This window comes from Sinohyriopsis cumingii, chromosome 19 (genome assembly GCF_028554795.1).
Source record: "Sinohyriopsis cumingii isolate HCF-2022 chromosome 19, ASM2855479v2, whole genome shotgun sequence".
Lineage (NCBI taxonomy): Eukaryota > Metazoa > Mollusca > Bivalvia > Unionida > Unionidae > Sinohyriopsis > Sinohyriopsis cumingii.
The window spans coordinates 19261999-19287138 of record NC_142979.1 but is presented as its reverse complement, the minus strand read 5'-3'; the positions used below and the strand labels follow the sequence as shown (position 1 = coordinate 19287138).

Below are 25140 nucleotides of genomic sequence, written 5' to 3'. Positions count from 1 at the left end.
GTATAGCACCTAATCTTTAGAAACTCTAAGCGCTTTACAACTTTAGACAACACCTATAAGATAAGAAACATAATAATATTATTACAAAAACAAACAACATGAAATTGGTAAAACATTTTAAAAAATAACTAAAATATAAGAGTACGCTTGTCCGTGCACTTTCCTAACAGTATTATGTTCTATTTACAGCAACTATCCTATTACCCAGAAACATGCTGGTTCTACTTTCGACCTCGTATTCTATTTATAGTAGCCGTATGGCTTAGTGAGGAGAGAACAGACTGGTTTTCTAATTTTTAATCTTTACTCTCAGATTCTTTTTTCTAATTTATAATTAGTACAGAACCAGTCTATAGGTATTTGGCGCTTAAAAGTATAATTCATTTTAGTCAATGCATGTATGAGAGCAAAAAATTTCCTTTCAAATAATTTCAGAGATGGATTAGAAAGGGCCAAAAATAAACTAAACAAAAAATAACAGAATCCTCCAAAGATGAGGACACGAGGGTAGCATCACGTGGCGTCTATTGAAGGCCATGTGGAAATAATTTTACTATTTGGCACTAAAAGTCTTCAGATGTATTCTAGTTGATGTTTCTGTTAGAGCACATATATTTTTTCAAAGAATTTCACAGGTGGATCAGAAAAATACAAAAAAACAAATCCTTCAAAGATGAATACATGAATGGCATACAACAGTGCTCCATTCTTGGGCACAGGGGCTCATGTTGTTGTTTAAAATTGACCTGTCATACATGTGCTTAATAGAAAGATAATGCAGATCTTGCTATTGGTGCAGAAGCAAGAGAATTCATAGAACACAATTCTACTCTAGCTGTGAAGGTGTTTTATTATAATGTTAGAGATTATTATGCTACAGCCTGTGATTACATGCTCCAGAAATTCCCCTATGGAGATGAAGTGCTTTTAAATGCTTCAGTTGCTGATGTAAATGAGAGACAGTCAAAAAGCTTCAAAAGTGTTAGATTCTTTGTCAAGAGATATCCCTTTCTATTACCATCCTTGTCTACCTTGGATCATCTGGAAGGAGAATTCCTGAAGTATAAAGTTGGGATTCTACCTGACAATATACTTAATGCAGATAGAGTTGATGTGCAGTGGCACCTTATTTCCCAGCTAAAAGACACAATCACAGGAAGATATAAATTTCCTCTCCTTTGTCAGGTTATGAAATGAATATTGGTTCTTTGCCATTCTAATGCTGACTATGAGAGGTTCAGTATTGTTAACAAACATAAAAGTGAATTCAGATCCATGCTCAGTAACCCATTACGTTGTGCTCTACTGGTGTGCAAAACATTCATGGTCTCAGCTGGTACAAAGTGTTTTAAAATGCAGCATAAAAATATGTTGCTTTCTAAAGCTAAAAGTGCTACATATGAAAATTTGAAGCAGTAAAGCATGATAAAAGACGAGAGAGGCAAATAAATCATTGTTTATTGAAGTTTTAGCATGTTATATGTGGATTCCTCTTTTTCTGCTTGGATTCCTCTTTTTGTCCACTTGGATTACACTTTTTCCTCATCAGGGGTTGGCATGTATGCAGCTATCTTGAAAATCTTGTCACTGATGATCCATCTTAATGGGTGGTCTTATCAACATTAGGTTTTGCAGAAATACTAGTTGGTCTGAAATGAAAATGGTACTGATCTGATGTCCACCATGGTAATCGTCTTGAAAGCTGTGTTATTGCTATTGCTGAATGGAGTGTGTATGTGTGTGTTTCATTTGGATTTTTAACGTAGCTTTTAATAATTGTTTAGTCATATCACTATGATGTCTGCAGTGGCATTTTATAGTGATATCTAGCACTGAGGCATCATGTCCCACCCAGTCACATTATCCTAACACCAGGCCAACAAGTCCTAACACTAACCTCTTAATGCTGGTAGTACCATTTTTTCAAGTTTTGGCCAGGGTTTTCAAACCTGCAACCTTTTGCATCCGATGCAGACGCTCTAACAACTTAGGTCACCCGAGTGGTCACTGCTGAATGGAAAATCATTATCACAAGAAGACTTCTTGTTGTGTCTGGTGGGTTCTAAATAAAACTGGTGCTGCCTGGACATTCAAAATGCTGACCATAATGGACATCTTGAAAGTCTTGTTATTGCTACTCCACTTGATGGGATGGTCATATCCGCATGGGATTATCACGTGTACACTGTGTGATGCCTTATTGGTCTTTAGTGAAACTGACAGAGATTTGACATCTTGTATGGCCACGACAGAGAACGTGTTGTCAAGCTAGTCTTAAATAGAAATTGTGTTAATCTGATATACAATATGGCCATTACAGCTGATATCCAATATGGCCATTACAGCTGCTATCATGAAAATCTTACAAATATGCCTCCTACATGGAAAGTGATAACATCATTGGGTTATTACCAGAAGACTTATTACAATTTCTAGTTGATACTACAGAAGCAGACTTCAGAAACCTCCAAAACATATAATATTATTTCAACCTTAGAACCCTTAAAAATGAAGGAAATCTACATTTGATTTTTTTGTTGTTGAAACAAATGAGCAGCTCGACACAAAAGATGCTCTTTTGCAGTATTTCATTAGGCTAGCCTAGCGGTCAAGAAAGCACACAAATATTTTAGCACTTGTAGATATTTGTATTTTAATTATATAATAATTTTCACTTATTTTCATTCTATATATAAACAAATTGAAAGTGTACTTATCAGATTTTTGAAAAATGTTATGCTTACCTTGGAGATAGTCTTGGAACTGCTTTTGTGTCTTGAACCTCCAAAAAATTTACCTTGAAAAAAAACTAAAATCAAAAAGCCCTCAAATTTTATAATTTAATTCCACTTAGTAATAAATGAAACTGGTGATAATATGACATCCAGCAGACATCGTGAAAATGCCACTGAAAAGTCATGTTGCCATGAGGGTTTTCACTAGAAGACTTGTTACAATATTTTATTGGTCCTGAATGGATATGGTGCCAAACTGACCTCAGATATTTCTGTTACAATGAATAAATTGAAAATCTTCTGATTCTCCTTAATCAGTGTTTCCTGTTACCCTCATTTAAAGATACCAACAGGTACTCGGGTACCCACCCATTGATAATAACCGGGGTAAGACAACGAACAACCGGGCATCCGCTTAAGTTCAGGTTGAGACACAGAATAACAATTTCAGCTTGAGGCTCGTGTCATGTGTGCATTTATTCATCATCACAGGGGTTCGTATGGTTGCTTACAATTTACTTGTCATACATATACTCTGTAATAATACAAAGGAGGACACACCTATCCTTTCTCACACGACCTATTTAAGAATCAGTGCTGATATTTAAAGCTAAACCGTCCTAACTTTATGATTGTCCATGGTTTGTGTGCCATTTTTTTCGCAAATTAAACATGCTTGTTTTGAGGTCCTATTGACATTAACTAAGTTAATACCTTTCATCGACTGTTGTTAAGGGACGAACCATGGTAGGTTGAGGATACTACAACAGTCATCATTTGTGGACTTAACAACTATTTGCAAAAGTTACTGTTGACATGTAGACTAGTTAAATTTCTTTTGTGTCTATAGTCATAATAACTACAAATCCACATGGATTTAGGTGATTTGTGACATATTTTAACAGGTAAGTTGCAAAATAAATGTATGTTAACTAAAATATATATGTTTTTCATAATGTTTTCTGTAATTATGGTATGTGATATATAGATAGCTCTTTTTATGCTCAGATTACACTTTTTGCCACTTAAATTAGTAATAAATGACACTTATACCTCTCTTTGGGGTTGGGATATGTGAACCTACAGCAAAGCAGTTCAAGTTCACATTTAATTCAATTTCCCTTTGATTGGGTACCCAGGTAACCAGTTGTTATGATTGATGGGTACCTGGTAGAAATTGTCCAAAATTTTGACACCTCTAACCAAAACATTGTGGATGACTCGCACATGTGGTAAGGAAGAAGCATGAAGATTTTGTGGCCTCTGCATAGAGGACCTTTAGACACAAGGCAGATGTATGATATGCTAATTACTGTATTCTTCTTGACCTTTTGGAAAAGAAGGACATGCAGTGATTAATTTTGACATTTTTTTTTTTAAACAGGGACTTCACCCAAGACTGATAACTGAAGGTTTTGACATGGCCAAAAGCAAAGCTCTAGAGGTAATTGTTGTGTTTTAAATTGTAATACCTGGGAAACAGATCTTTAAACATCTATTTTAAATCATAACGGAATAATTATGGCATCTGTGCTCATGGCAGTATTAAAGATGTAAAAGTCTGATTATAAAGTAATAAATTGGATTCCTGCCTTTTAAAATAATTGATTTTCCTTGCACAGCTTTGCCCAATTCATGTGTTTGTGCCTTTCTATTTGTTTCTTCCACTATAATTTGGAGCATACTGAGTTGAGAGTGTTGAAGCTTATTCAGCATAATTTTTTAATGTCATGAAATGTATGTAGTAGAAGTAATTCAGGTAGTCATTGTCACTATTACTATGTAGTTTGCCATACAAATTTATTCCACAGTTTTTACCTTTATTCACAATTTCACCTTTATTCACAATTTTTACCTTTTTTCACAATTTCACCTTTGTAATCTTCCTGTTAAGGTTTTGGAGCAGATTAAGATTAAGCGAGAAATCGACCGTGGAACTCTGATTGAGGTTGCTCGCACTTCCCTCAGAACCAAGGTCCACCAGGAATTGGCAGACTTGCTTACGGAGGTAATGATCCCATTTTTGACTTCAAAAAGAAAAAAAAATATAAGATACAAGTTTCTTTTGTTATCATTTTCCCATTAGTTTTTGACTTACCATTACATTGTATCAAGTTCATTTGTTCAATTATTAATGAGGTAGTCTTGCATCTGATTGACTATGTTATTAGTTTGGAAGCCATATTTCCGATTTTATTTGTACATGCATATTTTGTCAAGATCTTGCACCTGAATTGGTATCTTTCTAAGAGTTGGGTGGCGCTCTACAGTTTAGTATTTTGCATAGGGTTAGGATTTTAAAGAAAAAGAATTTCCCCGGCTTTACTCACTGGTTATACTGACCTTGTATAACTTAGGTACAATGCAAAGAACCTTTAATTCCTTTTATTTTGGTGTATGATTGATGGGTGAACTATGGGTTATAGAGTATACAGCTTGGCCTTACTTCAGATGTGCACCTTTCAAAAAAGTGCTAGCTCTACTTGGTCATTTTCACTTCCTGAACTTCAGAGGTAAATTGTATTAAAAAAAAGAGCCGACAACTTTTTTTATATTTTATATATTTGGTAATTCATTCATTGCACTTTCAGAAGCTGGTATTGTCTAGTCTGGCAAAATTCATTTTCCCTATTTTAATAGCTGCTATGTATAGTGTACTTTAGACTAATTCAGGCTGATTTTTTAACACAAGGGAGCAGTCATTTTAGTTAGCAGTGTGCTTAAATCATGTAAAATTTCCAAAAATACAATATCCAAAAGAAATATCATCCACATTACATTAATGTAGCACATAGGTATGCCAACATTCTCTCCATTGTGCATGTTTTAAATGCGAACTACTTCACCTTACATACGTCACTCTCTCAAAAGTACATATTATCTGGTGATTCTTATGGGTTTTTTTTCTGGGTTCTTCCTTCACCAGATAAACTGGCTGCCTGTAAAGCCTATCATGTGCTGAAAAATGGCGTTAAACCTGCAACAACAGCATCAGTTGACTTAAAAATCTTATGGTGTCTGTCTTTGCCTTGTGTTTTCAGCATGTAGTGGATGCAGTGTTGACCATAAAGAAGGAAAAGGAACCGATTGATCTGCACATGGTGGAAATTGTTGAGATGCAGCACAAGACAGATATGGACAGCAAGTGAGTTTGTTTCCTCAAACTTCAGCAAGAATATGGTTTTAAATAGAGCGCTTTCAATAAATGTATCTTTTAGGCTGTTTATTACCATGCCTATTGAAATTTTGGTTGCTTTTGGCAACTTTTCGATTTTAATTGAGAGCTAGATAAATAAAAAGACTAATTGCTCAGATTTTAAATATTCAGAATCATTTTAAGCAGGTTAGGAAATTAATAGTGAAGGCTTCAAAGATAAGTAATTGCTTGATTATGACAGAGATAGCACAGCCTTGGCATGGTTTTGCACTTCACAACTGTTTTAAACCACATCGAGGTAAATTTTTCAATAATTTTTGGTATTTTTATAGCTTGCTATAAGGCAAAGCATATAATGTTTATGAGGTTTGTTCAGTTCTCTTTTTTCCAATGTTAAATCTGTTGATTTCAGACTCTAAAGGTCAAGGTCACAGGGTCTGACAGAAAGAAAACTGTTTCCACACAATAACTTGACTTTTTTACTTGACACCTTGACCAAACTTTATAAAGACTTAGAAGAAAAATGGTTTCCACACAGTACCTAGTATTTTTTATTACCTACTTTGATCCAAGTTTGTTGACAGCTTGCATTTGGGACAAGGAAGACTCTAATTCATTTTGGGGACATGAGGTCAAAAGGTCAAAGTCAGTAGTACTCGGGTTTAGTTCTGTACCACATGCTTTGACTAAACTTTTTGTATGGCTTACATTTGAGACAAGGACAAAGCCTGTTGTTTTTGTGGTTAAAAGGTTAAAGTCGGAGGTATATCAAGAGGTAACAGAATTTCCACAAAATATCCAGACTCGTATGCCACAAATCAAGACCAAAACGTTGTGGTTGTATTTGAAACAAGAGATGGGCACATATACATTTTGGGGTTATAAGTCATTGTTAATGAGACTGGAAGACGAAAAATGCTTTTCATAAAATAATGAGCTCTAAGCCATTTCTTATCTATATAAAAAATTATAATGATATTAACCACATGGATGGCTATAATTTTTTCGTTAACTTATCTCCGACTCACCCCCAAATCAGGTTGAATAGATCTTAAAATGTGGGGGGAAAAAACTGTTGACCCTCTAGTATACATTTATGTATTCAAGGACAGGGTGCTGTGAAGAATGCATAAAAATGATCCCCGAAGAACAAAAAAAAAACAGGCATAAGCACCATTACAGTTTGTTTTCCACATGAATTGTGCAAATGGTTATTGACTGAACTTGCATGACTTATTTTGCTATTCGATATTGTGCATGCACCCATACAGTATAGTAAACTTGTTGCACTCGACAACAAATTGTACTCCTTTTAAAGAAAAAACTTGGCAATTTTTAAAATCTATTCTTTAATGATATCTTTAAAAAAATTTAAAAAGTTAAGGCACTTGTTTTGATGTAGTAATGCAGCCATTAATTACATTTAGACAGAATGGAAAAACAAATACATGCAAATTGATGGTGCTTTTTTCCTAAAACTATACATGTAATAAAGATAAAATTGATGTTTCTTGTGTAGATATAAGGATGTATTTCACTTTTGAAGTAGAAACATTTTGTATTCGTATCTGTAATGTTTCAACATCACTAGTGAAGTATATGGTATTCATTTTATCTACCCCACAAATGTGGATTTCCTCTCTTTATGTGCGTGCACACACACGCACACACACATACATACATACATACATGCATACATACATACATTGCGTGTTTAAAGTTTACCAAAAATTTCATTCTTTAAATTGACATATTGACTCATCTTTTCTTATGTACACTTTGAGTATCGATCAGATTGTTCTCGTATTTTTTGGAGCATTCTGTGTGCAGTTTTGAAACAGTTGCTCATATTATTAATAAATATGAGTCTTTACCTCTGACTTTGTTCCGTCTTTGTTTCAGGATGGCTATATTGGTTATGGCACTGGTGCATGAGAACTAGGTGATATTTGCCATTGCTAGCTGCAAAAACTCTAGGCTCTTACAGGCCTGCCAGCTGATAGCATTTGACCTTAAATCTTGCTGAACAGACCCTTAAATTAGAGGCTTGTGACAAAATTGTCAAAAATATGATCATTGCAGCTAAATCCAGATACACGCTTATCAATGATTGATTTGAATCTAGGTTTAATATTAGATTCAGTGGATGGCCATGGAACTCGGCTAATTCGACTGGAGCTTTAAACTGCCTATATTTTTATTGTGAAATCCCAACATGATCGATCTGTTGCTCATTGCATTTGTCTGAAATGGCATCCAGCAAACGAAAGTATTATAGTACATACAAGGAGAGTATGACTGGCATAAAGTTACTGTGAAAGGACAGATTTGAGGAGATGTGCATATTTAATATTAAAAAAATGTAAAATTGTTAAATACTTGTACTTTTTGTCCATTTTCATGCTAAACATTGGTCAACAAATATGCTTCCTCATTTGTGGTCAAAACTCCTGACCAAAATTTTGGAAATCGTATATCTGTCCTGACCTGATCTGTTCTGTCACACTTGAATCCAGTTGCCTTAACTCTAAATAACCATCTTTTGTTGCTGTGTAGTAAAACACCAAACCAAGTCAGATAATTGGTAATGTAGGCAACAGAAAAATTTTTACATACTGTTTTACTGTATAGGCTTGTCGTATTTCAGTCACATCTGGATAAAACACTTTTCCATTGTGATTTCCAGGTTGATCAAGGGCTTGGTTTTAGATCATGGTGCCCGCCATCCAGACATGAAGAAGAGAGTAGAAGATGCATACATCCTGACCTGCAATGTCTCTCTGGAGTATGAGAAAACGTGAGTAGCATCCAGTAAAGCTCTGTACTTGGAGTACAAGAAAATAGTGATATGTTACATATAGGAATATGAACAGGCTTTGGAAGTAATTGATTATGGTTGTAAAAAAATTATTGTTGGTTTCATGCCATTTGTCAGCACACAATAGACTGACTATACATGGTGGACATTATAACTGGTGGCAGAAGCTGGGAAACCTTGGTAAGAACCACCTGCCAACACGAAGTTACTGGCAAACTTTCTCATTTGCCTTCATTGGCCATGCCCGAGACTCAAACCAACAGGGACATAGGTGAGATGGCAGTGATCATTAAAGGCAAGTACTTTAGACCACTGAGCCACCCAGGGTCCTAAATTTGATGTAATGTAAAATTAAAAGCATTGGAAAATGGCCTTGATAAGCCTGTCAGACTTTGAACAGTTATTTATACAACAAATATTGTACAATTATTGACCTTTGGAGGTGAGTATTCAGCTTTAATGACCAGTGAACTGGAAGATGCGAAGCAGAGGTCACAGTAATAAATTTACTTGTTCATGGAACTTCATACCGGTTTTCCCGGGTTCTTTCTCCACCATTAATACTGGCTGCCATGTATATCCTATCTTGTGCTGAAAAATGGCATTAAACCCTATAACAACAAGAACAATAACAAACTTATACACACCAAGACACGTGTCTGTAGTTTTTATAATCCCGTTTAGCGTGAGACTTTGAATTTTAGCATTTTTCATGAAAGTTCAAACTTCATTTTACCTGTATTATTCCAAAACCAAAAGTAGATCATGATGTCACATCAAAGTCATTGATGTCACAACAGTGCAATATGATGTATCTCAAACTACATGACATTGTATTATCCAGTTAAAAAATTTTTATTAAAAAAACCAATGTCTCATTGAATTCTGTTATAATATTAATTGCTGTTCTGTGTGACGTGCAAACATGAATATTTCATATGGTTAGTTTTACACATGAGAAGATATTAAATGCATTTTGTAGAAAAGGATGGAGATAGCCTGGTGACACTGACTCTAAGCTTTTCACTCATGATGGGGAAAACCCAAAAATGATTCAAACAAAATATGATAATCTATTTTTACCTGTGTTTTTGTTTTTTGACAACCAAGCCTTGTTGGTGTTCATATTTTGGTTCAGAGTCCTCAATTTGTGCCCTCTGCTTTTGGGGCCAGTCCATCTTTTCCACTTTAATTTCCCACCATATTTCTGTGAATACTAGATTTCAGCCATTTGCTTGATATTGATCAGACTTTGACTGAATTCACTTCTCAGTTGTCTGAATTGCTTATCTTCCTTTTTTGGGATGCCAGATCCTCATTTACAGACATTATGCCCTCCTTTTGGCAATTGGAGGTCCAGAATAGAATTTGTTTTTTATCCCAGTCTAACTTCTTGGTCATAACTAACACATGGAATATGTTCCTTTTTCTTCCCTTAGACTGTTTGTGCAAGTTAGGATGCTCAAATGAATTTAACCTTTATTTTAGTTACACACAGTAGGACATATTTTATTTGCATTTCCTGCCACTGTTGTATTAATTTCCTTTTCTGTGACTGTCAGTCCCCAGTTGAAGCTAATTAAAAGAACATGATCCCAATCTTTAATTATTCAAATTCTCTCATTCTGATGCAAGTGAAATAACTTGGACTCTCTGAACAAGACTCAGAGATAATTGTAGTGATACTTAGTCTTTGGTGGACAAATATATGACTAAATGTTAGAAGAACAGATCAGATGACAAGTGTTGAAGATAAAATTCAGCTGTGTTGAGCAGTTGATGGAATACCTACAATTTTAGTTTTAAAGTTATTCCTGCAACTTTGTAATGAAACATTCAAAGTATTGTGGTGATACTGGACTGGTCCATCACCAGTCCTGTCCCTGTTGCAACCAGTGCTAAAAAATCTGATAGCCCAACTCCCAGGGCCCCTCTAAATTTAGATGGGCCCGTCCTGTATTCTAAGTGAGGTGCCCATCAGGCTTGTTGAGAAAAAAATTAATTTGCCTGAGGAAGCTTTGATCACGCTGATATATTGTTTAAATGTATTTTCAAAATGTCAACATACCTGCCATAACAAGGCGTAATCTAAACTAGATCACCACTGTCCTCCTGTGAAATTGAGATCGAATTTTAATAAATTGAAGCATGGTGTCATGCTAAAAATATGATTTTGTACTTCCAATCCCCCTGACACAGTCGTGTTTCGAGAAAAAACAATTTTCAGTGATCTTCAGAAGAAAGAAAAAGAACCTTTCACTATATGCCCATTACATGTCGTTACATGTAGCATGTATAAATGGTAAAAAGTCATGATTAGAGCTGATGTAAAACTCTAGATAGGGGCAATTAAAGGCAAGGAGGTCGGGTATAAGCCACCATTTCACATATTACTTAACTGGCTAACACTAGCTAGTGAAATGTGTTTGAAGATAGCAGTGGGTGAGCCCATTGTGTTAATTTGCATAGATAGGATCAGGAAGTGGAACAACCCATTATAGGTAAATCAAAGATATGCTAGATGCATGTGCAAGAACAAAAGTTAGTACACATTGCCTTGAGTGAGAATGTTTATGCCGTATGTATGATATTTTTGACAAGTTTGTGAACAGCAGCAACGTTTCTTTGAAGTCGATTTTTTTACTGCATGTATAGTATGCAAAGCATGATCATATAAGTTTTCAGAATAGTGTCCAAGTTTAATATTTTTTTTTTTAAGCCGATTTTGGAAACCGCTATCAGGAAAGCCCAACAAACAAAAATAAATTTCAGAAATCTTGGTTGGTTTTACTTTGAAGCATGCCAGCAAAAACAAGAGAGGGGTGCAATTAATTATTTACACATACTGCAGACAACACCTCAACCAGGGCTCTTACGGTCTTTGACAGCTTAGGAAAAATGAGGTAGCATTTTCAAGGCCATGGCTTGGAAGAAACCATGCCCTGACGACTCTTTGGTGTTGCACATCATCTTGGAGGGTCACTAGGTCATATTCAGCACCCCTTCCCCTTTATCAAGGGTTCGCTTTTGCTCTGATGTCCAAGAGATGATTATAAATTAAGACCTTGCTTGGGTCCATTTGTCAGTGTTCTGCAAAATCAGTGTTTTCAATTGAAAAATGTCCATTTACTTTCCTCTACAAAATTATACTCCCCTACTCCAGTGAAAAGCAAGAGACATCACTTTCTTGAATTGGCTGTATTTGTTTTACACCTCTCATTAATGGTTCTCTCTGCCTTTCTTTGTTTTACATTTTGTGTTTCAATGTGTGTATATATGTATGTATGCATGTGTGTGTATGTATGTGTGTGTATATATATATAAAAAAGTCACAATATGGATATATATATATATATATATATATATATATATATATATATATATATATCCAAATTGTGACTTTTTTTTGTGGATTTGTTTTAAACAGGGAGGTGAATTCAGGATTCTTCTACAAGAGTGCCCATGAACGTGAGAAGCTAGTTCAGGCAGAAAGAGAATTTATTGATGAGAGGGTCCGCAAGGTCATTGCTTTAAAGAAGCAATTGTGTGACGGAAATAACAAAGGATTTGTTCTTATCAACCAAAAGGTATTTGACAACTATTCTCTGCTTTTTGGGATGGCCTCTTGTCCGTCGTCTGTTTTCTGTCGTTACATTCCACAAGTTTGTTATTGCTACTCTTTCTAAACTACTTTGATAATTGACATGAAACTTGACACATGTATTTATCATGAAACTTGACACATGTATTTATCATGAAACTTGACACATGTATTTATCATGAAACTTGACACATGTATTTATCATGAAACTTGACACGTGTATTTATCATGAAACTTGACACATGTATTTATCCTAAGTTCATCCTAAATGAAAATGGTGCTGCTTTTTTTTAATCTAATATGGCTACCAGAGCAGCAGTCTTGAAAATCTTGTCACTGATCCTTAGGAATGGATGGCCATATCGATATGGTATTTTCACTGAAAGACTTCTTACGATGTTCGTTTGGGCCTAAATGAAAATGGTGCTGCTCAGACATACATTATGGACACCTTAGCAGTCATCTTGAAAATATTGTTATCACCTCTCTTGAATGTTAAGTCAAATTGACACTGGGTTTTCACCAGAGGACTTCTTATGATGTCTGGTTGGTTGTAAATGAAAGAATGGAAAGTTGAATCAACAGAAGATTTTTGTCAGAAGCCTTGTTATAGTGGCTATGTCTAGTTAGTATTAGATGAAAGTGGTACTAATTTGATGACCATAATGGCAGCCATCTTGAAAAATCTTGTTATCACTGCATCTTCTAAATGGAAGTCATACTGACATAGGGTTTTCACCAAAAGACTGATCATGATATGTAGTTGATCCTGAATGAAAATAGTACTTACCTGACTTTAAATCAGGCGGACACGATGAAAATCTTGTCACCAATTGTCGACATTAGGGATTTCAACAGAACTCTTCTAATGGGGTCATTTGTCCTAAATGAAAATGGTGCCAACCTTATAGCCAGTATGACTAGTTTTAAAATTGTGTATCTTAGGTTTGTCAGCGATGATGATGATATCAGAATGGGCTGCCCTTCAGTGCCTGACAGTTAAAAAGAATAAAGCCTTATCTTGAATTACTGATTTTTTTTAAATATAATACAGCATCAGTCCCTGACTCTTGTTAACTCTTTGTTTTATGCCTGCCATAATGTGGATTATATTATTTTGTGATGTTGCTTATCCATCCATTTGTGTTACGGTGCTGGTTTTCACACATTAACTTTGATTGTCCCTCCTATAGAGTTATGAAACTTTGTGGATGGCTTGCACAGTTGGGTCAGAAAAAAACTATTGATTTTGGGCTTAAAAGCTTGAAGGGAAATGTCACTGTGACAGAGATTTTTTTTTATTTCAGCAGTTACCAAACATCATGGAAATCTTGCACATACGGTAAAGAAGAACCCTATAAGTTTCGGAGTTGAAAGGTCAGAGGCACTGGGACTGGAAAAAGAAATGTGATTCTGTTCAGTAACATTAGTTCTACATTATACACTTTGGCGAAACTTGGTACTTGGCTTGCACTTTGGGTAAAGAATAAACCTATCTGTTTTGGAGTTGAAGATTTAAAAAAAAGATAAGGTCACTGTAAAAGTAAACACGAATAATTAATTCTGCACATGAACAATCTTCAGTTACCAGACTTTGTGAGATATTTATGACTAAACACAAATGGATCTTTGCAGAATAACTTTAAAGAGTTACTTCTTTGATCAAACTCTGGATGGCTTTATTTATAGTACCAAGAATTCCAATAGTTTAATAGCAGCAATAGATTACCGATCACTATTGTTTTGTTTACATTTTCCACAAGTCAATTGTCATCCCTCATACAGAACAAATCAGATGTCAAAAGTAGTATTGTGCCATTACATATTTGTGGCAAAGAACCAGCTTTCTTCATTAGCTCCACTCTTTCAGTCATCTCTGTGCTGGGGATTATCAGAATAGGTGTTTTGCCCAGTGAGAGCTTTTCAGTTTTATTTGGCTGCTTCAGAAGGGAGAAGGAAGGGTTGGAAGCATTCATTTCCTATTTATCAAGGGCTTTTATGACATTTTGTCATCCACTGTATGCAGGTGAATTGCACTCACTATCACGAGAGCCTGATGGTCCCACACTAAGATGGGCCTTTCTTTAATGAGAATTAAATCTGATGCAGTTTTAGTTATTGACATTTCCTGGGTTTATCTTCAACATTTTTCATTGGAGCATGTTACAAGAGCCATGTTTTCTCAGTACTCATGCTACTTTCTCCATTTTACCTTCGATATTTGGCACACCAAAGCAAAGGCATTTTCTCACGAGACCCTTGAGTAATGGCTCAAAATGTGGCCCAACCTCATAATGTAAAGTTAAGTACATTAGTTTATACAAGTTTCTTGAGGCTATGTCTTCCTCAAACTGGCTTATTCAGCCAGGTAATAGTGACAGGTTTTGTATTACTGATGTTAAAATAAAGTTAATTACACAAGACGGATACTATGAGATAAAATCAGGCTGAATTTAGAACTGTGTGCGTGTGATTTTCATTTAAATGCCTTATTTTACATGTTTGCTTAATGGGCTTGAACAGTATTAAATAACGGGATTCCATTTCACCTGGGATGGTAATGCCAGTTGTTGACCTTTTTAAATAGAAAAATAAGGATGGGATGAAATTTTTATATATATATATGTGTTGTTTTCAGGGTATTGATCCTTTGTCTTTAGACATGCTTGCTAAGGAGGGGATTGTGGCATTACGTCGGGCCAAAAGGCGTAATATGGAACGTTTATCCCTAGCTTGTGGTGGAATTGCTATGAATTCTTTTGAAGATCTGACACTTAATTGTCTGGGATATGCTGGTCTAGTTTACGAACATGTACTGGTGAGTCTTTGCAGAAGCATATTGAGATTTTGTTTTTGAATATTTTGAAGTTACTGTCATCAGATTGTAAAGTTTTAAATTTTTGACCGAGGAGAAACTGTTGTGTAAAAGAAAGGAAGATAATTGAAGTCTAAAAAACAATTTGAGCAGATATTTAAACTGAACTTGTTTATGAATTTATACATATCTGGACTGTCATGTTGAAGGAAATGCTAGTAACACCTAGTAACATGTTATTAAAAGTATTTTTCAACGTAGGGTTGTGGAATTTTCACACAGGCATTCTAGATACCAATACATATTTATTGCTAGAACAGGGGAATTCATTAAACAGATGTGTGCTTATTGCATATTGTACAAGGTATAGACTCGGGTGTATTTTTAGAAGATCTTCCATGCTCCAATGAAAATTATTTCAAGTTGTGCAGAATTTCCATCTTTATCCACTTTTTCTTGAAGCTGTTCTCATAGTTGTCAACCTGAAATCATTTCTGTTATCTCGTTTGTATTAGTCTGTTTTTTTGCAACCATTTACAGGGAGAGGACAAATACACATTCATAGAGAACTGCAGAAATCCTCATTCAGTTACCCTGTTACTCAAAGGACCTAACAAACACACCTTGACCCAGATTAAGGATGCAATTCACGATGGACTCCGAGCTGTCAAAAATGCCATTGAAGATGGTAAATTTATGTAGTAATAATTGCACCGCAGATTTGAAACAACACTAATGTAAATTGAGTTCCACTTTTAGATGCTGCTGCAGCCTTCGTTAGTGGAAATCACACAATGCAAGTTCACTTACCAAATGGCACATTGTTTTCTTCAGCCGAAATCAGAGCAATAGACCTTGCTCTGCAATATATCAAAAACAAACGTATTTTAAACAGCATCATCTTCTCCGACTCACTATCAGTTCTTCAGTCGTTACACAATAGAAAACTGGAGAATCCATTATTGAAAAACATACTCATCAAAAAATAGCTGAGGGTTTCCCACAATATAATATACTGTTGGTTACCTAGCCATATTGGTATTAAAGGTAACGAAAAAGCGGATCGCGCTGCTAAAATGGCCCTTACTCAAGAACCATCTGATTTAAAAATACTGTATACTGATTTTAAACCTAGTATCAGAAAGTCCTTATGTCAGAAGTGGCAAGCATCATAGAATGATGCAGTGAATAACAAACTTTATGCAATCAAGCCAACTCTAGGAGAATGGACTCCTTCCTACAAAATCATCCGTAGAGAGGAGGTAGTCATTGCAAGAATTAAAATTGGACATACTTTTATAACCCACTCCCACATACTAAAAGATGAAGACCCCCCAGAGTGCATTACTTGGCAATGAACCATTCACTGTTAGGCACATAATGACAGAGTGTTTCGACCTGCAACCTACGCGCAATCAGTATAATAATGTACATGACATGAAGGAACTTTTTGATACAATAAATGTAAGTTGTATTCTAGAATTCTTAAAATACGTAAACATTTATTCTAAACTATAACTTTTACGTTGAGACGTTTTATGTAATATATATACCGTCCTTTACATTCAATACCTTTTCGTCTGTCATCATTACATTCACAGTTGATCTGAAAGCTTTATTTATTACCATTTCCATCTTGTCGTTTTATATTCAACTCTTCAGTTTTACATCGCTGGTCGACCTTTTGTTTGGCGCTAAATAGCCTAATCATGCTGATGCACCGTAAAAATATAATCAGTCAATCAATCAATCATTTTCAGACACATTGATAATTAAAAATCATGCATATGATAGCTAGAAGTTATACATATGATAGTTTAAGTCATGCATTATGGTAGTTTGAAGTCGTGCATTGTGGTACTTTTTATTCATGGATATGATGGTTTGAAGTCATTCACATGATAGTTAAAAGTCATGCAGCTTGATGATTAGAAATCATGCAGTCTTGAAAACAGAGAGCCATATAACCATCATAGCTAAGAAATTTTAATTTTAAGCTATCTGTTGTAAAGCTGCAATGATTTCCCTTTATTTTCATTGTGAAGCTAGTATGAGTAGTGGAATTAACAATATACTTGGAAGTTACAGTAATCCTTGTTTATTTTTTTTAATATAGCTGATAGTTTTTGAATGAGTCTGACTTTCATCATTGCATGTCATCATTTAAAAGAGCTGTGGCCCAAGAATGCCCATCTTTTCCAGAGTTTGATTTTCCAGTAAAAGTTCTTATCTTTAAAGCCCTGCCAAGCTAATTATACATAGCAGTGTCCTTTGCAGTACACACATCAGTAATATTTCTTGTGTTACAGGTTAGACACTTGTATCTAGAACAAAATATCAGACTTTAAAATGATTGACTGTATTTACGGATTGTGTTATATTAAAATGATTGATTGTATTTACAGAGTGTGTTATACCAGGAGCAGGTGCATTTGAGATTGCGGCATACCAAGAGCTGATGAAATACAAAAATGAGGTCAAAGGTCGTGCAAGACTAGGTAAGAATTGTCAGGTTTATATTGAATGCAAAAATTTCGTTATCTTTAAGCTTGTGCTTCATCTTAAAATACATCACCTTGATCATAAGGCATTAGAAGTCTTTACCCAATGTTGCTATTCCAGACTTTCAGTGATAAAGACAGTAAATACTTCTTGGCTTGTTTTAGCACTGAAAATAGGAACTAGTGTTGGATTATATTTTGCAGTCTTTCGCAAATCTGAACAATGCATGGTGCTCTACTGGTCATAGACCAACGGACATTTTGCTGCCGCCTTTTGTGTATCTACGAGCACCTAAGTAGATGGTCATTATGTTACAGGATTGTCACAAAAGGACTAAAATAAGTAGACTTCACGGTCACCCCTGACAACCAAGATAGGCACCTTCATCTTCCCTTTTACAGGTCTTCCAGGAAATGGCTTAGGTCCATTTACAAGGACTCTGTGGATCAATTAAGGACTTTTACTTTTGGTCTAAATCTTGGTTCTTGTACGTTCACCAAAATCATGGTCATGTCATGCTTCAGGGTGTCTCTGAAGTTAAATAATCTGGAAGTCATCCTCAAAATGCTCAGGGTGAGAAATGTTGCAGAAGATATTAAATGGTCTTTTTGTCTCTTTCTTCTCCTTGGATTTCTTATCAACAAGGACAGATTCAGTCATTCTTCATCTAATATTTCAGCCAGCTTGGTATGAAGTTCAAAACCTCTCTAGACTGACTTTGCCACTCGGATTCATTCCTGAAAATTTGTTTGTGGTGTCTTCCATCCACCTAAAGTCACTTTCTGTGTGAGCATTCCTTTGCCTCTTGGGTCTTCTCAGCATATTGTTGGTGATCCTTCTTAGTGGTAACAAAAACTTATATTCAAAGTTTTTGATTACATAAGGCTCCATCTCAGCCAATGGGAAGACTTCTCATATGTCTTACATCAGTCATACTCCTTCAAGATCAGTTGCTGGAAGTCGGGACCCTTGGTGACCCCTTTGCAACAAAGTGAAATACCAAAATTCAGCTTTCTTCTCTACAGTCATTGATCCAAAAGGCTAGTTACTTGATGCCTTTCTTGCTGAACTGGATGATGTTTCATAAACCATACCTCTGATCCCTCTGAATCCAACGGTCTTTAAGAAAGTGAGGGCAAGGACACATTCGTCTGCAAGTGAGTGGTATGGAGAATTTGTCTGCAGGTGACCCCCCCCCCAAAAAAAAACGGTTATTTCCAAGATGAGTGAACTTCCACTCCAATAGTAACTGATGCAGGGAGACCACTCTCATCTGACTTTTGCCTCAGTAGAAGATATTTTAGCATTTCATGATGGTCCCTGGTTTCAGGTTGAAAAAGACCACTCATGTGGCCTAAGTGGTTCGAGTGTCTACCTTGGATGCAGCAGGTCATGGGTTCGAACCCCAGCCAAATCATACCAGAATCTTGTAAAAATGGTACTAGCAGCTGCCATAGTGCTTAGCATATGAACTGCACCAGATCTGTCCCTAGTAATTGCATTAGAAAGGAAAGTAGTGTGAGTAGCTTATTTGCCTACCAGTTTGAGCCTTGACATATATCACCTAATTTGAAATTTCATCAAACAGCCAGTTCAGTAGTGTCAGAAGTCACATTGTCATTGGTATGATTATGTGAAGATTTTTTTAAATCAAAAGTTTAAATCAGGATCTGCAGTTTCTTAGGTGTAATCGTTAGAGCAAACAACCGTACTACATAAGCCTGCTTAGGTGTAATCGTTAGAGCAAACAACTGTACTACATAAGCCTGCTTAGGTGTAATCGTTAGAGCAAACAACCGTACTACAAAAGCCTGCTTAGTGGAATGGTATACTGTTATGTTGGCTAGATGAGTGATATAAGGCACACTTGCTGGAATGTCCTTGTTATCTTCATATTGGAGATCCAAAAGACAGAATTTGCATACTCATTACAGACTCGCTTCTGTGCTTGCTTCAGTCAGGTACATGCACAGTCATGACATCTTTTGATGTTTTTCAGGTGTGCAGGCATTCGCTGAGGCCCTTTTGGTGATTGTAAAGACACTGGCCTTCAACTCGGGGCTGGATGCTCAAGACATCCTGGTCAGACTGCAGGAGGAGTACACAGGACCAGAACAGGCTGTGGGATTGGACATAAAAACAGGTATTCATACATACTTAAGAATATATTTTTTTTATTGTTTCTTTTCAACTTGTTAGACACTACTAAAATGGATATGGTGTATTTCAGGTTGTTTTTCTGTTTATCTAAGTGGCCAACTAAATGAGTAATTCAATTAGATCAATAGTGCCAGTTTTACATACCTATTTAATTTTATATGGTTCATCAAAAGATTTGATGCAAATGTTCAGTCCATAGTTCTTCGTCACACTTAGACTGAAACTACATAGGTGTTTTCAGAAAATTTGGAAAGTCAGTTTTCTTAAGAGATACTGGATCGAGTTATTATAAATGCCAGTTTATATTTAATTCCACTCACACACTGACACTTAAATATATTCGGTAAGTGCACGGAGAAGTGGAAAAAAAATAGAACTTAATATTATTTTTTCTGGTTCCATTTTGGAGGAAAGAACTAGCTAGATAATGACATGTAAATATACCTGTGCCTGATGGCTTTGTTGCATTCCATTTCCATTTCAAAATTGTTTCTTCCATCAACTTGGAACCGGCATGTAGTTTAATGCATGTCGTCCCAAATTGTACCAGTTTGGTTAATTGAAAAGTGACTCTGCCCAATGGATTGATGATTTCTGTCCATCTGTTTAGTGCCATCACTCCATTGAAGCATTTGCAGACCTGCCAGCACTTAAGATTTTGTTTAAGTCTTCGAAAATGAACCTTAAAATACTGACTTTTGGAATAAAAGCAAAAACTATGGAAAAATGATTGTTGCTGAAAAATCCAGATAATTGGCTCATCCATGTTTGATCTGGACCTGAGTTTCATATTAGAATTAGATTTATTTGACAAACCAGTCTGACTTTATAGCAATACCTCAGATGCTTTATATTGCACATTTTTTCAGGCAAAGCGTTTGTATGATTAAGCTGTTGATTATAGAATTTTTTTTAAATTGGCGTCCAGCATTCAATGCATGTTGAAGACGAAAGGGAAAATAAGCCTCTTAAGAAGTGTTAGTAATCAGCACAGAAGAATAAAAAGGAATATTCAGATTCTTGTGAATAAAAGCAGGAAGGGACACAATAACATTTATTGGATATCACTTGTCATTTTGAGTATATCTCGTGGCAGGAGAAGATTGCCAACGTCGTGGGAAATGAAAAAAATAATTCCAAGGATTACATCAAGTTGAGAGATAGCAACAAGCCCTTTTAGCTGCATAGGGTTTGGACTAAAGTTTGTGCAACTGCACTAGTGTTAAATATGGTCAAAATGTACTTTATAAACTTTATAGTTGAACACAATGCCTACCATTGCCACATGTTTTGAATACTGAACTTTTAAATATGTTTTCAAGCTGTTTATATTTTGTTACACGTTACTGAAGACTGATCAGACTTCGGGAAAAAATCAACTGCTTTACTGAAACAGTCTCTTCAGGGTTGGCAGGTCTGCATTTGCATGTTTCTTGGACAATTTTGTCTGAAGAGTCATGTAATTTGGTATTGCAGATGAACAGAGTATAGCACAGCCCTCAGTCAAAACTAGGTAACTGTAACAATATTTCTTGCCCTGATGATCAGTGTTAAACTATTGCATTTTGATTATTTTGTCAGACTAATGCCAGAGGAGTAATTTTTTTTCTCATGTAGATTACTAGATTGCAGAGCTTATGTTTTGTACAATGCAGTAGAGCTTTCCTGTTCGTGTTGGGAGTGATTCACTTTCCTCATATATTTACAACATCATTGTTTACGGCACATGACATCATATTTTAAAATGGTGGAACTTGTAAACATTTCATTGTTTGTGAAATGCAACTGCCACGAAATCTGGGACACAAATTGAGAAGTTCACTCAGAAAACATCTGGAAATCTTTGATTTTTAACAATAACAATGGAGAGACCGATGGGTCACTCCTGGATGCAATATATGGAGAGCAGCAGTGTGTGAGAGTGATCGCACTCCTCAAAACACAAGCCCTGATATTGACCAATATAAGGCATTCCAATCCATCAATACAGGTGGCGCTCACCAGATAATATGTACTTTTGAGAGAGTGACGTATGTAAGGTGAAGTAATTTGCATTTAAAACATGCACAGTGGAGAGAATGTTTGCATACCTCTATGCTACATTAATGTAATGTGGATGATATTTCTTTTGGATATTGTACTTTTGGAAATTTTACATGATTTAAGCACACTGCTAACTAAAATGACTGCTCCCTTGTGTTAAAAAATCAGTCTGAATTAGTCTAAAGTACACTATACATAGCAGCTATTAAAATAGGGAAAATGAATTTTGCCAGACTAGACAATACCAGCTTCTGAAAGTGCAATGAATGAATTACCAAATATATAAAATGTAAAAAAAATGTTATCGGCTCTTTTTTATACAATTTACCTCTGAAGTTCAGGAAGTGAAAATGACCAAGTAGAGCTAGCACTTTTTTGAAAGGTGCACATTTGAAGTAAGGCCAAGCTGTATACTCTATAACCCATAGTACACCCATCAATCATACACCAAAATAAAGGGAATTAAAGGTTCTTTGCATTATACCTAAGATATACAAGGTCTTTTTTAAATAGCCAGTATAACCAGTGAGGAATGCCAGGGATATTCTTTTTCTTTAAAATCCTAACCCTATGCAAAATGTGAAACTGTATAGCGCCACCTTAAAGAAAATAAAAAAATGTTTGCAATTATTTTTTTTAATTTTCATATAATTATATATGATGTTCTGAGTAAAATGGTACATTCATATTGATGTTAAGCATGAAAATAAGCTAATTATGATCATTTTTCTCTTGCTTACATAATTTGCCATGAGGTATATTTGTGTGAGTAGTGACCTTAATTATGGGGAAATTAGAAGACTTAGAATATAGGAATAGAGTCAACTTAAATTTAAAACTGTTGCAATAAGTGACAGAAATATATGGTGAAAATGTTTCTTTTCATTTATTTGCAATGAAATAAAAAAATAAATGAAGAGAAAGTGAATTCGCTTCTTCCATATTAAACAATAGGCAAATATTTTAAACTTTGACCTTTGACCTTTATGAAGCTGATGAGTTACCTCCCTTTTCTAATTGTAAAATTCATTGTTGATATCTCAGAAATAATTCTGGCTAGTTTCATGTTCCTGTCATTTAGCATATTATTAGTTGCTATGTTTACAAAATGTAATGTGCATTCTTAAAATAACTCACTTTTATCATGGGGGGGGGGGGTAGGCTGGACTTGTTAGAGACTCTGACACTCATAAATACTGTTCTGTGGGGAAAAAGGCAGGAGAATTATTCATAAGGATTGTTTTGATGCTTGCGACTTAAATGTTTCAGCCATATAAACATAATTAAATCATACAAAAATAATACCTACATCTTCTTTATGGTGGCGCTCACCAGATAATATGTACTTTTGAGAGAGTGACGTATGTATGGTGAAGTAGTTTGCATTTAAAACATGCACAGTGGAGAGAATGTTTGCATACCTCTATGCTACATTAATGTAATGTGGATGATATTTCTTTTGGATATTGTACTTTTGGAAATTTTACATGATTTAAGCACACTGCTAACTAAAATGACTGCTCCCTTGTGTTAAAAAATCAGTCTGAATTAGTATAAAGTACACTATACATAGCAGCTATTAAAATAGGGAAAATGAATTTTGCCAGACTAGACAATACCAGCTTCTGAAAGTGCACTGAATGATTTACCAAATATATAAAATGTAAAAAAAGTTATCGGCTCTTTTTTATACAATTTACCTCTGAAGTTCAGGAAGTGAAAATGACCAAGTAGAGCTAGCACTTTTTTGAAAGGTGCACATTTGAAGTAAGGCCAAGCTGTATACTCTATAACACATAGTACACCCATCAATCATACACCAAAATAAAGGGAATTAAAGGTTCTTTGCATTATACCTAAGATATACAAGGTCTTTTTTAAATAGCCAGTATAACCAGTGAGGAAAGCCGGGGACATTCTTTTTCTTTAAAATCCTAACCCTATGCAAAATGCGAAACTGTATAGCGCCACCACAGCTGTATGCAGTTTCTTGCAAGGAAGATACTATCAAAGTCATTCTGCCAGTTATTCCATGCATGCATTGTGTATTTGAATTTGTATGTAAATGTGTCATGCAACTCTCTGCATGCAGTCTTTCAGAATAAGAATTTTCAATCTGTGTGATATGATTATCAGTTGTTGGTGGTCACATTTATCCTGGTTAGACGTGGTGAGAGTGGGTGGGGAATAAATAACAGAAAAGTATGCAGGCCAATGTTTCTTGTAGAAAATGAATGTTTTGTTGAAATGGAGAAATACCTGAGCTCTTTATAAGATTTGCTGTGGAAGGATTGATATAAAAGGATTTAAAAGGTTAAAGTCTATTGAGTCTACATTTGGCTCTTGAGGCCAGAACTTCATGGGCAAGGCCAGATCCATATATTGAAAAAACAGAGAACATTTTAGCTGAGGTTACCTTTGCTCCCAAGTCCATGTCTCAATTCAGTTATATTGGGATCTTTATCCAACCATCACAAATGCAAGTAGAGAATCCTAAACTTTAAGCAAGAACACACTGCAAGCACTATATAACTTGTGGACTCGTATATAGTTCCAGCACTCAAGGCATACTTTCAGAAACAGAGATTATAAAAGGGTCTCTGACAGACTCCTTGTGTCGAGCTTACTGTCAAAAGGACTTTTCTCAAATTTTCCTACTCATGTTTATGTTTAAATGGCAAGTGTCACAGAATGCATATTATGTCAAGAGTTGTTTTGGTTTGTTTTTTTTCCATAGGGGAGGCTATCATACCAGTGGACCATGGAATATTAGACAACTACCGAGTAAAGAGACAACTTTTGCATTCATGGTAAATATTCTTATTCTTCATAATATTTGTATTTGCTGTTTGTAGTTTATAACAACTCTATTTGCTCAAAAGAATATCAGAATCAAAAGTTTTGGATAGCCACTAAAGTGCAAATCCATTTCTTGCTTCTGTCACTTGTCTATAAATGAACCTCATGCAATTATCTCCATATTTAATTAACAGGTGAAACTATTACCTTTCTACTATATTACTTATACCTCTTGTATCACATGTAAAACTAGTATCAAATTTGTGTTGTGTTTTTGTGTGTGTAGAGCTTTAACAATTTTAAACAAAGCATTCTTTGAGTTACAAAATGAATCTGTTAGATGGCAAAGCATTCTGCAGAAGCAGTGCTGGTTTAAAATTAAATGTTGAAGAGAGTGATGGCAGTGAAAAATGGGCACAGGTTTGTCATTAAGAATACAGTTTTACCTTTTAAGAAAAGAAAAAAATGATCTGTTAGTTGTCACTTAATCCATTAGACTTTGAAGTGATG

General features: G+C 35.3%; 1 protein-coding gene across 1 annotated transcript in view; it reads left to right on the top strand.

The window, feature by feature from the left end:
- The window catches only part of LOC149775227 (T-complex protein 1 subunit zeta-like), a 36607-nt gene that overhangs the window by 10852 nt on the left and 615 nt on the right, over positions 1–25140 (top strand). Inside the window, exons 4-13 of the mRNA XM_089942949.1 lie at positions 4120–4179; positions 4630–4743; positions 5777–5880; positions 8579–8689; positions 12138–12297; positions 14950–15129; positions 15667–15814; positions 17532–17624; positions 19628–19771; positions 24569–24641. Coding sequence (XP_089799075.1) covers positions 4120–4179; positions 4630–4743; positions 5777–5880; positions 8579–8689; positions 12138–12297; positions 14950–15129; positions 15667–15814; positions 17532–17624; positions 19628–19771; positions 24569–24641 — 1187 coding nt within the window. The remainder of the gene's footprint in view (positions 1–4119; positions 4180–4629; positions 4744–5776; positions 5881–8578; positions 8690–12137; positions 12298–14949; positions 15130–15666; positions 15815–17531; positions 17625–19627; positions 19772–24568; positions 24642–25140) is intronic.